Source organism: Ceratotherium simum, chromosome 9, assembly GCF_057802395.1.
Source record: "Ceratotherium simum simum isolate JZ-2026a chromosome 9, ASM5780239v1, whole genome shotgun sequence".
Taxonomy (NCBI): Eukaryota; Metazoa; Chordata; class Mammalia; order Perissodactyla; family Rhinocerotidae; genus Ceratotherium; species Ceratotherium simum.
This window is the reverse complement of record NC_141908.1, coordinates 60,501,824-60,520,610: the sequence shown is the minus strand read 5'-3', so window position 1 is coordinate 60,520,610 and position 18,787 is coordinate 60,501,824. Positions and strand designations below refer to the sequence as shown.

Here is an 18,787-nt window from a genome sequence, read left to right as displayed (position 1 = left end):
AAAAATTGTAACAGGCTTCTTTGTAGAAGTTTAAAGAAAAGCTGATCCTAAAATCTACGTGGAAATGTAAGAATCTAAAATAGCCAAAGCAATTTTGAAAAAGAGTAAGAAAGTTGAAGCACTTATACTTCCTTATTACACAACTTGGTATAAAGCTACAGTAATCAAGGCAGTGTGTTATTGACATAGGGACAGGCAAATAGATCAATAAAATAGAATAGGGATTCCAGAAAAAGTCCCATACTTAGATGGTCATTTGATTTTCTACAAAAGCACCAAAACAGCTTACTGGGGAAAGGCAAGTCCACAAATGACAATGGAACAACATTTATTAAATGTATGAGAAAAACAACTTTGTCCCCTACCTATAACATATATAAAAATTAATTCAGGATTGACCACAGGCTTAACACAAAACCTAAAATTATAAAGTTTCTAGAGGAAAACTGAGGAGAATATCTCTCTAATCTTGAGGGTAGACAAACATTTCTTAGAGAAGACACATAAAGCTCTACCTATAAAAGAAAAAACTGGTAAAGTGGACAAAAGCGAAATTCAAAACTTCTGCACTTCCAAAGATACCACTAAGAAAAGGCAAGCCATAGACTAAGAGAAAATGTTTGTACTACAAGTATCTGTCTAAGCCTTGTTCCCAGATTGCATAAAGAACTCCTACAAATCAATAATAAAAAGAAAAGCAGCCCAATTTGATTAGACACCATATAAAAGAAAGTACACAAATGGGTAATAAGTACATACAAGTATGCTCATTATCATTACTTATCAAAGAATTGTAAATTAAAAGCAAAATGAGATACTACTACATCCTCACCAGAATGGCTAGAATTAAGAGGACTGACAATATTAAGTGTTACTGAGGATGTGAAGCAACTGGAAGTAACAGGCATTGCTGGTGGGAGTATAAGTTATTACAATGCATCTACTGGTTAGCACCAACTAAAGTTAAACTTAACATCCCCTATGACCCAGCATGTCCTATGGGTATAGTTATATAACCCAGATAAATTAGTACTTATGTCCACCAAATGTCTTATATAGAAGTAGTCATAACAGTATTACTTATGATTGCCCAATACTAGAAATAGTCCAAATGTGCATCAAAAATAAAAATAGATAAATAGATCATGGTATAGTCATACAATGGAATGTCATATGATAAAAAAAATGGACTAACAATACAAACAATAAATCTCAAAAAATGCACACTGTATGATTCCATTTATGTGAAGTTCAAAAACTGGCAAAATTAATCTATGGTGATTGAAATCTGAACAATGGGTGCCTACACGAGGTGGGATTCACTGAAAGAGGTTAAAGGAACTTTCTGGGGGTGATGGAAGTGTTCTGCATATATCTTGATTGAGTGTTAGTTAAACAAGTGTGTTTGTAATTTACACAGTAAAGATTTGTACATAAATTTTTTCTTGATTTAAAATATATCAGAATGAAGGTACTTCATCGATGACTTAAAGAACTCTAAAAAATCACTGTGTTAAAAAAAATCTCAGAAATAGAAGTACAATGATGTACACCTGAAATTTTTACAATGTTATAAACCAATGTTACTGTAATATACAAAAAATTAAAAAAAAAACTCTAATAAATCCCAGAGACTCTTAAAAATTACAATTAGATCTCCAAATAGTATCACAACTTGTATTATCCATGTCTTTTATTTATTTCAAACCAGACAAAGGATATCTGACAGAATCATGAGAGTAATGAATTCAATGAAATTGAGTCCAGATGTTTTTGAAGTTCACCACCTTATTCTTGAATTTTCTAGAAAGGTGACTGGTACTAATGATGAAGCTTCCAGAGTGCAGTGATTTTTGACATCTGAATTTCAGGGTAGAGGGAAATTGTTCCATAAGGCTACTTAGCTCCTCTGTCATTCTCAGTGCCTGGTGAAGAGTGACTCAGATATCTGAATAGTAGAGATTAAAATACACCCAACACAAAAGATCAAGTCTTGGAATAGGTATAGCACTATGATACGTGGAATGTTTTGTGATCTGCATTTTTCAGATTGTGTTGTTTTTAGAATAAGGAGGTGTCAGGTTTTTACTCTGTTTTGTTTTTTGACAGGACTCTTGGTGGGCGATGATAGGCATTTATGCAACCCCAAAATGTTCAGAAGTGACAGCCTTTGCTTGAATGACCTTAACATATAAAGCAAGATACTTAAAGCCCAAAGGAGAGTGAAGTGTATTTGTAATATGGGCTATTATAAAATCAAACTATCTCTGCCAGCATTGCCTCCTCTCTTTAACTATGGAAATTCTCTAAGATAATGATAAATTAATATATGACTTGAGCTTTTAATAATGGAATCTTATATTTCTCAGTCTCTGTATTTTTAAAAGTAAATGACTTTCAAATCCCCTTCGGAAACCGATTTAGCAAAACAAGAGAATGTAGAGTTAAAAGTCAAAACAAGTGAGTTTGTATTGTCAACAAATATATTTTACCAGCAAAACAAGTTTATCTTTATGAGACATACTAAAATATGACTTTGACTCCAGCAGGTGAATTTTTTTCATGTGTTCAACTAACTAAATGAATCTCCCAATACCCTTACTTTTAGCCATACTACATATTTTAGCCGAGGTGGATACAGAAATAAATCTGAAACTCCTTGGTGTATGCTTTGCTCTGAATGTATTTGACATAAGCTATTTAACTGGAGCTGTGTATCTAAGCAGATGTCCCAGAAATTGGCAGAAACTGCAATGGTTGTTCCATGTTTTTTCTTATTCTTGCTCATCCTCACATAACCACCTGTAACTATCACTTTGTAGAACCCACAGTGCTGATAAATACTTTCTTGCTATGGATCTAGCCAAGATAACTGGTGTTTTTCATCTCAGTCAAAACAGCACTATTATAAAGCACTTTGAAAATATATTCCTACTTTCCTTCAGAATGTACTAAGAATCAAAATACTGTGTCATGTGATCCACTAGCTGTGCTAGAGAATTTGAGGCAAATCAGACAGGGTCTGCCCAGAGCTCATCATTGCCCGCAGCTGCAGTAAAAATGTAAACATTTGTGTTTCTTGTTAAAGAAAGTATTTTATGTGTATTGGGCAAACATAGGAAGCCCAGCACAATGTAAGAGGCAATTGGACTTGGCTTTGGAAAACCCAAGTGTAAGCCCGAGCTTTCCATCTTTCCAGCATTGGTGGATACAAGTCTTCACCTTCTTACCCATAAGGAGGGATTAATGCCCATTCTGCCTCCTCCCCAGGATGGTTGTGAGGAAGAAAATGGTAGAATGAATGTGAGAGGTCTTTTCACACTGTAAACATGACACACATGAGAGGAATTGGTATTACTTGCAATCCTCCTGGTCTATTTTAAGCTTTATATTTTTCTGAGGCAAAGTATCAGAGAGCATTGATTATGACGTGTTTTGTTAGTTGGTAGTCACTTAAAGCCGAACTTTGAAGGATCTGGGCACAATTTTAAAAACACATTCCCAGCACAACTATGAAGTTTAAAAGGTAGCCAATTAAGAGAAGCATTTTTCCTTTTGCTCTGGAGAATATAGCACTAGACTTGGAATTTTTTCAATAGATTTTACACTAAACTAGAGACTGGATTGTAAATTCGAAAAATCAGAAAAAGTACTCAAAGGAAAGAGCTGTTTTTTAGAACTTTCAAGAGCAACAAGAAAGTATGTGTGTGTGCCTGTGTGTATGTGCATAAATATATACACATGTTATACATATATGTATAGATGTATTTGTATATCTACATATATGAATTAATGTTTCAGAGGAATTTTGGGGATGTGTTGACTTCTGAATCAATTTCTTATTAATTTGTATACCAAGTTCATTTTATCTAACAAATGGGCTTAAACAGACACTGAATTTTTACAACACGATATATTTCTGGAGGACAAACTGATGTAGACCAAGCTATTTGTATCATCCTTAAAAATCTCATCAATGTTACCCTAACCCTTGGTGTAACTACTTTAGGTGCACCTTCTGAAGCCATGGGAACTTGTATCTAGCAGAGATTAGAATTGTATCTAGAATTTGCAGTCTTGAGAAACGCTTATTTCTGACTCTTGAGTAAGCAGCTGATGATAAGGAGGTAAAGCCAGTCCTCATCTCCAAGGCATGTTTCAGAGCACGCTTGTGATAGTCATCAGTACAGTTAACACTCTATCTTCAAGTGTTCACACAGGTCAACACAGTTGCCTCTGCCCGCTGACTGTCATGGGTGGATTTGGAAGATGCTCCATTCATTTCAGCTGTGACTGATAGGACTGAGGGATCAGAGATGGAGGTACCAGCCCAGAAAGTAACCATTAGTTAAAGGAAGACAGGTTTTTGCTTCTTATTCCCTCTGTGAACATGTTAGGTTAGCAACATAAAAGAAGGTAATACAATGAAATTTTAAAAAAATAGTCACTTCTGTTAAAATGTGTTCATATTTTATACTGTGTGAATCTAATAACAAAGTGAATTTTTCCCTTCTTCAACTAGTTGTTTTGTAATACATGAAAAAAAAATCTAGATCTGAGCAAAATCTACATTTACCAATAGGTATTACTTTGTCAGCCAAGGAAAAACAAATAATTAGAAATGCAAGTTATTTGGAAAGGAAGGTCAAAATGGTTATTTTACCCTAAATTGTATCTAGTCAGGCCCCTCTATTTTCTTCAATATTGCTAGAAGTAGTATAAGTGTGTTATTTCAAGATAAACTGTATTTCCCCTAGTAATAAAAATGTATTTAGTTAGTACATTCTCAGCCAAGGATCTAACATTGTAAATCATAGATACAACCAAAAACACTTCATAGATGCAAAGAACCATAGCTATGAGCCAGGATAATAACTTAAAATGTAAAAAATCAAAGCTTATAGTTTTAAGACGCATTAAAGTATTGTAAACATTGATTACACAAGGGGTACTGATTTTCTATAAAATATTTATAACACTCACAAAAATACAATTATACTATATCAGAAATTTTACTGAAAGTGAGTATGTTAGCTATAACACTCATTAAATATTTAAACAGTCTTGGTGGCTTTCTTAGAATTTAGAAGGGCCCATTTTTAGACGGAATGAAGGAAGGTAATTAGATGGTCTAAATGCCTTAATAAGTTGTCCAAAGAAGGCCAAGCTAGTGCCTCTTGCCCTCCTCCCCCAGTTAAATTCCCCTATAGAACTAGTGATTCCTTCAGTTCTCCCATTGGCCCTATAGCCGCCCCAGGCCCGTGGTCAGGAGCTTCCTGTGTGTTTGCTGTTGATGTTGCTTCTGTGATTAAAACTGAGGTTTCAATGCAAGGGGTTTCTCAAGGATTCTGTACTTCACCCTTTCCTATCTTCTTCACTTCTTTAAAACTATAGAAACTGTTTTGGCTTCAGAGAAAACGCAAAAAAGAAAAAAAGTGCCATTAAATCACTGGATTTGACACCTTGTTGACAGCTATCCGAGCATTTCACTCTGTTAGGAAAGTGTAAAAACAATTACTAAGTCTTTGTCATGGCCTTGCAGAGAAGAAAACTCAATAGTCTCTGAGAGAATTGCTAGGACAGGCATATCAGGCCTGAGCACACCAGGCTGCCTGTGTTTCCATGTTGATGGAGCCACTTTCTCCACTCTCCCATCTGCAGGCTCATCCCCAAGAACAGACGCCAAGATCCAGGGGCATAACTGAGTGGTTGGCTAACTAATTGAGTTTAGTGGCCTTAGGGCCCTATAATTTTGCTCCAACCACTTGTATGTTTCAATACACCAGGACATATGTGTGTTCAGTAAGTTATTTATTTTTAAAAGTATATTTTTGGCCTCCTGAAGGCAGCATCTTCATACGAATGCACAGCCTCCAAGAACAATATAAACTAGTTGACTTACACAATATCTATTGCTTTTGACCCCTGATTTCATCTTGATGGAAAATAAATGTTCCCTATTCAGGGACAGAGTAAGGAAAATTGTTAAGTTTGTCAAACTCAACACTCAATGCTCCTGACTCTCCTTTTGTGTATCTGTCCCTCTCCCTTAGTAGTACCCTCCTTGTTCTACTGGGTTTCTGGTCCCTTCAGAGTCTGGCTACAGGGGACCCCTTACTAATCTTGCACTCATGGCCTTTATTCACCGTAAAGAATAAATAGCACTTTGAAATATTTATAAATAAATTAAATAATTAATGCACTTTAGCATTCAATGTGCTTTAGCAGTGCAATTTAATAGTCTAAATCAATTGTGGAGTACAAGAAGCAAGTAGAATATAAAATCTCTCACTCCATCTGTAGGAAGGTCGACGCTGCATATATCTGTCAAATGCCTAAGTCCTACATGAAAATGTGGCATCCAGCATTCAATGAAATTTAGCTCATAGAATATAAATCATCACAACGCCTTTTTCAGGTCCAAATGATCATTTTTAGCTCAAAGAATTTCTATAGTATAAAAATATACCTATTAAAATACCAGATAGCAGCCCCTTGACCAATAAAACCAATCAGTTGAATCTGTATATATTAAATAAGTATCCCCAATATCACATTTCCCATGAAGTCGATGAGTAGCTTTATTTTTATTTTATCAATAGCAATATTATTTATAGTTTAATGTAAACTTTCAATGATATTCTTGCACCTTATTCTCCGCAAGTTAAAAATCAAATCCACAATAATCTTTAAATCTAGCCCTCATCCAGATCGTCTGATTTCTATTAGTGGCTCTAAAGACTCTCTTCATTTAGGTTTGAAGCCCAACAGTCATCCTTAACTCACCCCATGCCATTCCCCACACCGATGACAAATTAATCTTTCAAAAGTGGAATTCCTGCCATGTCAATTGCTTGCTAGAAAAAAGAGGGAAAAAAGCCAATGAGTTTCCATTACATGCTAAATTAACTACTAATTCTTTTCTTTGTGGTTTAACACCATCCAAGATATGCATTAGACATCGTAAATACCTTTAATTTGCAAAGCTCTGTATTTTTGCTATTAAAAATTATACTTCTTATTAGCTAATATTTAATGACTATTTACTGAATATTGTCCTTAGACCTCACATAAATTATCTTAGATAACCTCAGGATAATCCTATTAAGTAGATATTATTATATCTTTATTCCTAAAATGAGTAAACTGAAATCTCCGAGTTAGGTAACAGATGAGGAGAACTCATTTCAACAAGGCTGTGATGTGTCTGAAGTAACAGAGACAGCCTATTGAACGGCAGTGATGCAACTCAACTCAGTGTCTTATGACTCACGGCTAATGGCACTAATAATTCCCCTTCATCTGTCCTTTAAGCCGGGTATAAATATTAATTCCAAATGGAATGAATGTTGTTATTCTCTAGGGGAATGAGGAAGGTTGCTGGGAGAGGTCACAGGAATTCTTATTCCCCATTTTCTCTAAATCATGACATAGCAAAACATTCCTGTTTGTAGCTACTTTGTCTATTTCTTTGGTGACCGTATCTAGATTTTCCCAAACAACTCTGATTTCAAACTTTCTGCCCCTCATAATCAGAGGCATGGTTTAGGGGAAATGAACCAGAAAACATTGCCAATAAAAACTTTAAAGCCAACTATTGACATAATGTTGTAAAGATCCTGGTGAAAAGATGTCAGAGGAAGCTGACTGAAGAAACTGTGAAATCCTCAGACAGGTGTTACATTGAAACATGGGCTTCGCCACAAAGCAAAAGTGAAGGCCCCTCCCTTTTGTCCCCTGATTTCAGAACCCGACCATACATCCTAAGTTGTGGCCTTATGCAAGGCCAGTGTACCCTATAAAGGTGTACAACCAATAGCTTAGGAGAAAATAAAGCCCAGAGCATTCTTTCAAATGGCCAGACAATTGGAGCGAATGGAGCAAGTGAAGTATCATCTCTCCTTTCTTTTGTAAGCACATCCCCCTGAATGCAAAGAACCAATGTTTGATAAACCTTGGTAATAAAGCTTTGCCCAGAATAGCCAACTTTGTTTTAGAAGAGGAAAATCTAATTAGCTCTTATGATGTTAAACCCAAACATCAATAGAATGCTTTAACATATGTGCTCAATTAATCTACCATCGATAAAATTAAATGATAAAAAATCATTGACATTTCAATTTTCTCTAAAATGAATACATTAAAATAAAATTATTCACACAGAATGTGAGAATGTTGAAGGTATTCCTCATTTCTTGCTGTGGGAGATTCAATAATACTTGGTTAATAAGTAAAAAGATGTTTCAAAATGCTCATATACTTGTAATTTCAAAAAGCAGTCCAATGAGGAAGTCTTGATACTGAAGATCTGCTGTTGTATTTGGCATAAAAAAAAAAAAAAAAAAAAAGAGCAGAAAAATCCGTGAGCTGGATTGTTAATTAAATGCCAAATAACACACTGAGATGACAATTTTATGGGGACTTGAGAAAATTCCAGAGAGCAGAATTTTGTCTCTCTACAATCAAGGGGTTGTAATATCAAAGCAGAGTCTAGGTGCTGAAAATGTTCGTGTTTTTTCCCTCTGCAATAGGTCCCCAAAGAGAGACTATCTGAGTCAAATTACATAAACTCAGACTACAGCTTTTGGTTTTATAAAAAATAAATAAATATACAATAACAATTAAGAAATGAAATGTGCGGCTTTTAACTAGGCTGCTCATTATCTGAGCTTCTCCAAACCAAGTCTGTACTAATGAGCTTTCCTTTCTGCAGGGAGATAAAGAAGCTGAATTAGGGCTCCCATTTTCCCCACTTTGTGATCGGAAGTCAACGATGGTGGCCCAGTCACAAATAGGTAATACTGAAGATCCGTGGTCCTGGAGAGTGGGTGTGTGCTTGTCAGTTTTCAGATGGATCCACCGTGTTCTTCAAAGGGGCAACGTCCATGAAAACCTCACTGGGTGTTCATGATACTTTTGATCCATGTGGTGGTGAATGATAAGAATTTTGAAACATTGTCACAAAATGAAGTCAACAAAGCAGTGTTGGTGAATGTAATTGTTATTCTGTTTGTGATCCTTTCACAAAATAGAGGGTTTTCTTCTTGTGCAAGAGATGGTATTTTTTGTTGTTTCGTTGCTGATTATTTTCTGTAATTTAATCCTTTGTATATAAGACAATTCGATGAAAATATTAATACATCTGTTCTGTTATCACTGTTTGCATAATATGCTAGCTCATGTTCTTTTGGGAAAAAAATTCTTGACATTAATAGATAAGCCAACAATAGTAAATTTGTAAAATGATAGTGCTCTCAACCATATTCATTCTTTTCTCTTGTATTTGTGTTGGGGATTTCAAGTTCAGCCCATTATTAAAACATTATTGCTGTGCTGCATGGTTCAAATATTTGTAATAGTTATTCCCTGAGCCAGCATCTTCATTATTGAAGTATATGATCAGTAAACATGAAAGTGGCCACCTTACCTCTCTACTTGCTCCTATACCACCTCCTACAAAGTGGTGGTCAGCTGTCAGAAAGCTTCTTGCTCTGACCTTTCCTCCTTCCTACCCACGTTCCAATAGCTGTTTTTCTAGGTACTATAACACAGGTGCCTATCATCGTTTAGCAGGTGTGAATGTGGCAGGCTAAGGACCTCCCCTGGCATGTTGGGAAGAATGGAAGTTTCTGAGACTTGTTGCTGTGGTATAAATTGCTGCCATGTTAGTAGAGGTGATGCCTCATTTGAAAGTCTGCATATCCCAAGCATTTAAAACCACAGACAAAACTTGAAATAGCACCCTGGGTGGCCAATTAACATTGCTTTGACTTGAAGGTGTCAATTATAACACAAAATGATTGAAGTTTTTTGAATTAAAGATGTGCCTTAATTTGTGGTATGCATGCGTTGTACGCTATGACAAATCCGGTTACATGAAATTTGAATTACTTTATCCATACATCTGACGGATGGGATACTCTTCAAATGGGGGTATTTCCCGGGACACTGTCACTTAAAAAGCCTCCCCCAGTTATTCTCTTATATTCAGAAGGTGGTCCATCGATATCCAACAAATATCCAGATGTTTATAAGGCAACAAGCACTTGATATTGCGCACCACACCTCTCCTGGGACCTCCTGGTGTTGAATGTACACAGAGCTTAGAATAGGTCATCTCCTTCTCCACCTAAATACTTGTGGTAAATGCTCCCTGGAGGACAGTGCCCCATTCTCTCTGTGTGTCACTTTCTATCTTGAAGAGTACTTTAAATGTGAAAGTCTTTATTCAAGCCTGACATCTCAGAGTGGTGAGATTGATGCTGTCTCCCAGAGATGTTACTATTCTCTTCACTGGTTTGACAGAATACGCCCACACGCTGCGAACTAACACTTCACATCTAGAGAATAATAAACAGCAATTTGAAATAGTCACACACTGGCAGAAAACTCTGACTGATATAGCATGAGGAAAAAAAAGTAGTTGCCTCTCTGTGGCCTGAAAAAAAACTTCAATTATTTAGTTTCTTGGGAGCTTAGATATTCTTGTTGGTCAATAACAAAATTCAACAAGCAAGTGAAGACCTTTCAGAAAGGGTAGTGATCCCTCACTGACAGAGGAAAATATATTCACTCTGGTTAGATCTGAAATTATTGTTAATAATAATATGAGGCTAAATATTAAATAGGAAACCCTATATACTTGAGCTAGCGGGCTTAAATTGTATCACTTCCACTGCCTGAGAGATTATTTTATAGAGCACAGACCCTCTCACTAAAGATTGTGTTATTGGATTAAAAATAATTGCAAGGGATGAGCTGAACCAATATTGTGACTGATACTTGCTATCAGGAGCATCAGAGACTCTTCATTATTGCTAATTTTATTTTTTATTTATTTATTTTTTGTGAGGAAGATCAGCCCTGAGCTAACATCCGATGCCAATCCTCCTCTTTTTGGCTGAGGAAGATTGGCCCTGGGCTACCATCCGTGCCCATCTTCTTCCACTTTCTATGGGACACCGCCACAGCATGGCTTGACAAGCGGTGCGTCGGTGCGCTCCTGGGATCCGAACCTGTGAACCCGGGGCCGCCAAAGTGGAGTACACGCACTTAACTGCTGCACCACTGGGCCGGCCCCCGATTATTGCTAATTTTAGAATTCAGGAAATTGTAACACTTGAATTTATTTTTTTTCTTGCTTTTGTAGGTTTCATTGATTTCATAGTAGAGCCAACATTTTCTCTTCTGACTGACTCAACAGAGAAAATTATTATTCCTCTTATAGAGGAAGCCTCAAAAACCGAAAATCCTTCCTATGGAGCAAACAGGTTTGATATTTTCTTTTTTGCATCATTTTCCTTTTACTTATGATTGTCCTTATTATTTCTCAGATCTAGGCAGGAAATTCTTAGAATTATTATTAGGTAGTATTGCCACCTAGTGGCTATATATTATATTGCATATGCCTTTGAAATTAAGAACTTGGTGTCCGCTGAAAAAATAACCAAGTACTAAGGAGTATAACAGAATAGTATTCCATATTCAGGAGAATAAAATTACTTGAATTTTCATTGAGGAGGTGTGTATTGTGTCCCAGATATAGTAACACATCTGGTAGTGGCCGACAGTCGGGAGAGGGGCTTTGTGTTGGTTTGCTTACCAACAAATCAATCACCTCCCACTCGCATAGCTAGAAAGATGCCTACATCAAAGTGAGCCTTTTAGATGATGTGAATACAGTGGATCTGTATAACACGTAACAGTAAAGTCCATTATACATACCACTTACGATATTTCAAACTAGATATTTTTATTGATAAATCTGTTAAGGGGTATTATATAAAACTTCCAGTTGCAGAAAAATCATGCTAAATTCTTGCCCATCTGAACACACAACTTTTCCTAATAGCACACCAACAAGCTCCCTAAATGTTGCCCTAATGAGGAAACTGAGGGAATGGTCTGCCTGAGAAAGATCCGGGTTAGTCTGGAGACTCAACAGAGGAGGAAGGGAGAGTGCCATTACCGTACTTGGGGCTCCAGAATCATGATGCCCCTTTTGTGATGTTCACCAGCGGACTCACCGCTAAGTCAGCTCACCTCCAGGTTCTGCTGATCGAATCAGGCCTCCCACCCCCTGTAATACATGTGGGCCCCGATGTGCTGTCCTGGGAGTCCCTGACCGACCCAGGAGTCCCAGACAGAGCCCTGGCCCTCTCCACTAGGGGAGGAACATTGACACGTGCTCAAAACTGGGCCTGAGCACCTGCCATCCTGCTTCTCCAGTTGGTTTTGTAAAGTGTTTCAGGCTTTGCTCCCTCATCCCATCCCCCGACCTTGGTATTTTCTGGTGTCTTTATTGTCACTGTTGGCTCAAGCGCCTTTATGGAATGACATGTTGCTGATTTGTTTAGACGATCAAATATGAAAGGCACCGTGAACGATGGAACCTACTCCCCAGACTACTCCCTCGCCAGCGTGGACCTGAAGAGCTTCAAAAACAACCTGGTGGATATCATACAACAGAACAAAGAGAGGTGGAAAGAGTTAGCCGCACAAGGTACACTTGTTTATGAAGCCTTAGTGCCATCTCTCTGTCTTAACTCCTCCTCTGAGATTTTGGATTTCTTCCCCTAAATTTCTTCTTTTATAAAATATGCAAGCCCTTGGAAGTATTTGGAATTTGGCTACCCTCTGCCTATTCATAAGAAAGTTGGTTTATGTGTTAGATAAAAAGAGATTCTGCTCTGTTTGTGCCACATGGGCTGCAGAAGTATGTCAGTGAAGTGGATAAGAAGGATGGGACCATACAATGGTGACAAAACTTTATGTGGCATGATAACCTCCTATTCATTTCTAGAGGTGTCTTTGAGCCTGTGTTTTAGGCTTTGCGAGTGGCTTTTGTGTTGCATTAGGAATGTAACGCTCGGTGTCAGAGATCTGGGTGTCTGTTTTTTTCAGTTTTACTGAGTTACTTCTTTGGCTGACAGTTTCATTCATGAGTTGGAAAAATCATCTGTGATCTGCCACCAAAGAAAACAAATGGGAAGCTAGCTCTAGTTGTTTCTGACATATTTTCTGATCCAAGTTAGTTAGTCCATTTGGTTTACAAGATATATGCATTAGTATCAGTCATTATCTTTAGGCAGGAAATTAACTTTCAAATTCCAGATCTGGCCCCTGCCTCCCCTCATGCTCCGTCTCATAGCCCTATCTCTCTCATGCTCTATATTTCCTACACAGTGGCCTTCTGGCAGGTGCTTACAATACCCCAGGGCCTTTGCAATGACTTTCTTATAATACTTCAGGGCCTTTGCAATGATTGTTTCTTCAGCCAGGAATTCTCCTCTTGGAGCTCTCTGCAAGGCTGATTCCTTCTTCGCTGACAGATCTTTACAGATAAAGAAACTGAGGCAGAGGACAGTTATGTGATTTGCCCCAAATTCCACATCTAGTAAGTGAAGGAGCCGGAATTCATTCTTTCTCTTTGAATGCAGTGCCCAAAAACCCCACCCTAGGCAGCCCCCTAAAGAGGCCCTCCTTACCACTAAAAGTAAGGTTATATCCTCTGTCCTATTTTTCCCTATTAGAGCCCAATTTATTCACTTCAAAGTGGTATCCCCAGGCCATAATCAATGATATTTATTTATTCCTTTCCTTATTTATCGTCTGTCTTCCACATGGGAACATATGGTCCACCAAAGTCGGGACACAGTCCGCTGTGTTTTCCTGTCCTCAGTTCCTAGCACAGTGCTGGGTGTATAATGCTCAGTAAAGTTAATTAATCCTGGATGGTGTCACATTATTCCTCCACCTCTGCCATTAGAAAATAACAGAAATACCGATCTAATGCCTTCATCTGACCCTGTAACTCGTATTTTCCCAGCCACATATGTCTGATCTGGTTGAAAGGACATAGAGTTTCCTGGCATTGGTGGCTCTATTCAGCCATTACTAGGGCCACTTCCTGGGGTATAACCTGTGTAGTCACACAGACCCCACACTCAGAATGACCCTGTGCTTAATTAAACGTTCTACTATCATCATCTTGAAATGTGTGATAATTTTTGAGCCAGGGGCCTCACTTTTATTTGCACTGGGCCCTGCAGTTATGTGGCCAGTCCTGGCCATTGCACAGACACTATTGTCACTAGATAAAGAACGTAGCACAATACAAGACCCGGATGACCGTGCTAAAATATTGTCAAGCCTGTCTAACTGGGGACTTCAAGTGACTAGAATTACCCCTCTATATGGACAAATTATACCCAAGATACTCACCCTGAAACACTACAAGACATAAATCACTAGGGTATAAACTCTTTGAAAACAAGAACAATATCTACCTTATTATTATAGTTTTTCAAACCTAGCATGTCCCTAGCATGATATAGATGCTTTAAAATTATTTACTGAATATAGTTTTGAATGAATGAATGAATACTTAAACTCCACTTTGAATATAGTTGTTCAGAAAGGAAAACAAATAGATAGATTAGATTTTCAACAATGAAGGGAAGAGAAGAGGGAAACAAGATTTTTGAAGTCCCTCCTGTGTACAAGCGTTTTACATGTAATGTCCTATTTCTCCTACAACAACCTTCTGGAGTAGAAATTATTATCCTCATTTTATACACATGGAAACTGAGGCTCAACCAGCTTCTAAGCACTAGAGTCAAAGCTGTTCTGGTTCTTTACCCAAGGTGTTTCTCACTGCGCCCTACCACCTCCCATTATGCTGTCTTAGCTCTTACAAGAACGTTTGAAAAGGTTGAGTTGATGTCTTTATCTTCAGTGAATCCAAATAATTCAATTGACCAAAACACACTGTCCTCTAAGAAAATTTCAACTAAAATAAACAACAGTGAACCCCAAACATCAACTCATCCCTGTGAAGGAAAACCCGTTGTCAGAATTTGATGAGGGACTGCAATTGCTCCCTTTCCGATGAACTTTCTGGCACTAAGCTCTATTGAATATTTTGTTGCACACAGACAGTAAATTTTAGATCTGCATAAAGTTCTTGATTTACATCTCTGGAATTGAGCAATAATAACTCAGTCCTACAGTTAGAAAATGTAGAACTAAAATTTGAACACGGGCAGTCTGGCTTTGAAACCATAGAGCATTTTGATAATACAATTCTCAAAGGCTATCTGTGTAGAGTACACACATTTTTAGTAGAGCAAATAATGCCCAATTTTCCTTGTTTATAAAATTACATGCTTGGTTTTCATTTCCAAAGCAACAGCAAACTAGATAAACTTAAAGAAATATTGCATGGTAAAAACAACTAAAACTGCTGGGTGACATACTGTTAACAAGAAATTGACACCCTCAGAACCTGTCCAAATAAAGATAAAACAGAAATTCAAAGAGATAAGGAAACTTGGGAGCCAGAATGTCTCCTGAGGGTATCTACTTACCTTTGCTGGAGTCATGGGTTTGCAGAATTTACCACCACATCGGATTTATGCCAGAAGTGCAAATTTGATTCTACATTTAAAAATTCTATTAATGCAACTCACCATATTAAGGAGAAAAGGAGAAAAATGTAAGATCCCAAGAGATGTAGAGAGAACATTCAAGAAAATTCAGTGTCGATTCATGATAAAAATTCTTAAAATTCAGAGGAACATTCTTAATCTACTATTTCTGTTTTCCTACTTTTCTTGCCTTCTTTTTTACTGCTTGAGTTGTTTTTTTATTCCAATTTATTTCCTTTATTGTTTGAAATATTTACACTCTATTCCAATTATTTTCATGATTAATTAGAAAATTTTAAATGCATAATCAATAGTAGATAATAGTAAAGTGAATCAATAACTTTACCTTTCCACCAAATAACACAAAAACCTTAGATAACTGTCTCTGATATTTAAAAAACGTTTTAAAAAATACACTTTATATTTAATAATTAAAATTTAAAACATGTTGAAATTCAAGAATATGAGTCAACCGCTTTTTAACATTGTTTTGAAAAATCAAGCTAGTGCAGGAAGACTCTCTCAAGGTCTCTTCCATGCATGCGTAGTTCCTCAGTCAGCCAGGGATGTGTGGAGAGCTATCTCAGCCCTTCCATGGCTCTCTAATTGCTAGAATTTTTCTGTTACATCTTGCTGGTCTACCAGTTACCCCAAACTTGTTCCGCACCCTCAGACTTGCAAAGTGGTGGGTTCCCACCATTTATTCTAAACTAAATCCACCACTTTATGTTGGAGAAACCAGAGTTTCTTTCCTCTCCTCTAGTCCCAAATTGAGTCCACCGCCTCCCGCAGCAAAGCTGATTTCTGCTGCCGTTTTCAAGCTGGGGTTGGCAGTGGGGGGTGAAGGAGGTTGGCAGTAGCTCCAGGCAAGAAGGTCATAGGTTTCTGCTGTTCTTGCCTGCATCTCCAGCAATTTTTCAAGAATAAGTGGTTCTCAAATTGTTGTATTGCCTTGATTGTTTTCCAGTGTGATGCGATAGTTGTTTTTTGTTAATATTTTCCAATTTTATACTTGTTTTTTGTGGAGAGGAAAAACTCGACCTCTTCACATCATTATAACAGGAAATCCTCTTTCTCCATATTGGTTTTTGGGACAATTAAATGAGTTGACTTATGTAACCTGCTTAGAAGTACCTAGAATAGTAGCACTACATGAGTTGGCTCTTATTACTATAAATATTATTTACTGTGCTTCTGCTGTGTATTCTAGGAATTAGGAATACAGTAAAAAACAAAGGAGGCAATAACCCCTCATGAAAGAGGGAGTAGGAGTTAGGAACAGGATTGCAATTTTCTTTTCTTTTCTTTTTTTTTTATTTTTTGTTTATTGCAGTAACATTGGTTTACAACATTGTAAAAATTTAAGGTGTACATCACTACACCTCCACTTCTGCAACAAAAAGAATAAAATACCTAGGAATAAACTTAACCAAAGAGGTGAAAGATCTGTACACCGAAAACTATAAAACATTTCTGAAAGAAATTGAAGAAGACACAAAGAAATGGAAAGATATTCCGTGCTCTTGGATTGGAAGAATTAACGTAGTTAAGATGTCCATACTTCCTAAAGCCATCTATAGATTCCATGCAATCCCTATCAAAGTTCCAACAACGTTTTTCACAGAAATAGAACAAAGAATCCTAAAATTTGTGAGGATTGCAATTTTAAATAATGTAGATAGAAAGGCTTTCGTGAGAAGGTGATAATTTAAATAAATACATGAAGGGGATTAGAAAGAGTTATGGGGAGGTCTAGAGTAAGAGGTGGGGGGAATAAATTTTCAGACAGAGGACATGCCCAGCACAGTGTCTGGGAGGTGAAGCTTGCTTGACATGCAAGAAATAACAGGAGGTGAATGAAACCGAGGAAAATTGGGCAAGCGGGAACAACGTAAGCAATGTGATGAATGAGTAACATGATGCCACATCACTGGTTTGGCCCTAGAGAGATAGGAAACCAAATGAGGGTTTTGAAGGAGAAAAATAAAATGATCTGAACTAAAGTTTTAAAAGGATCACTTTGGCTACCGAACGGAAAATATTCCATTTGCAAGGCAAAAATGGAAACAAGGAGGCTGGAAAGAAGCTATTGTTCATAACCCAGGAGAAAGATGAGGGCTTAGACCAGGTGTAGTGGTGGAGGGAGAAGTGGCTAAATTCTGGGGACATAAAGATGGTGGCTTGAACCAGTCTGCATGGGTAAGAAGGGATAGAAAAAAAAGAGATTGGATTCTGGTTATATTTTAAAAGTGGAACTGATAGTGTTTGTTAACAGATTAGTTGTGGAGTATGAAATCAAGAGGAGAGTCAAGAATGATGACAGAGTTTTTGGTTTTCTTACATATCAATTGTGTATATGTAAATTTATGTAATCATTTTGCAGAACAATTTGGCATTTTCTAGCAAAGCTGAAAATGCACATGCCATAGTTCCCAACAATTTCACTTTTATATTTTACACTAGAGAGACATTTGCTCATGTGTATCAGAAGACATGAACAAAACATTCATGGCAGCATTGTTCATGAGTGCAAAAAAACTGAAAAGAACAGTAAAGTGAGTTCATAGGCTGTGGCATATTCATATTATGGAGCGGCATACAACTCTTAATATAAATGAACTTTAGCTGTGAGCATCAATGGGGATGAAAGACGCAAATAATATTGAGCAAAATATGGAAGCTGCTGTAATATAGCCAGATGTCACTTATAGAAAGTTTTTAAAAAGCTACAAACTACAATAGGTTTCAGAATACACATATGTTAAAATTAAAGAATGATAGGGGAAAATATTCAGAATGGTTCTGAGGAGAAGGATGTGGGATTTATTTAGGAGTTAGTAGTGTTTTATTTCTCAGGTTGGGTTCTAGACACACAAATGTTCATTTTGTGAATATGCTTATACATAATGTATATGCTTTATATATGTAAATATATAAATCTATTTGTATATATACATATTTCATAATAAAAGTGAAAAAAATGTGATCTGCTACAAAAATACATCTACTAAAATAGTCATCGATTTTAAAGCCGGTGTGTATCAGATAACGCCATTGTAATTTCCCATTTCCATGACCTCTATATAAATATACTGAAGAAGAAAGTTTCTTTATTATAATTGTATTGAGATGAAAATAAGCAGGTTATATGATGCTTAGAACTTTGAAATATTAATTAAACCTCAAGGCTCTGAACAGAATCTCAGATGTTTGGTCATCATTATATTAGCTCTGAAACTATATTTCATAGTTATCTCAAAAACATCCCACTAATCCTAGAGCAGTAGAAAGTATGGATGCTTAGGCTCCAAGGTATGAAGCTCTAGGTCATCAACAAAACAAAACACTTTTTAAAAGAG

At 36.9% G+C, this 18,787-nt stretch overlaps 1 protein-coding gene across 2 annotated transcripts in view; it reads left to right on the top strand.

The window, feature by feature from the left end:
• The window catches only part of PDE1A (phosphodiesterase 1A), a 322,799-nt gene that overhangs the window by 276,423 nt on the left and 27,589 nt on the right, over positions 1-18,787 (top strand). For both annotated transcript variants that reach the window (XM_014784666.2, XM_087434959.1), the window contains exons 11-13: positions 8,714-8,795; positions 11,150-11,270; positions 12,357-12,502. In XM_014784666.2, the coding sequence (XP_014640152.2) occupies positions 8,714-8,795; positions 11,150-11,270; positions 12,357-12,502 (349 nt within the window). The remainder of the gene's footprint in view (positions 1-8,713; positions 8,796-11,149; positions 11,271-12,356; positions 12,503-18,787) is intronic.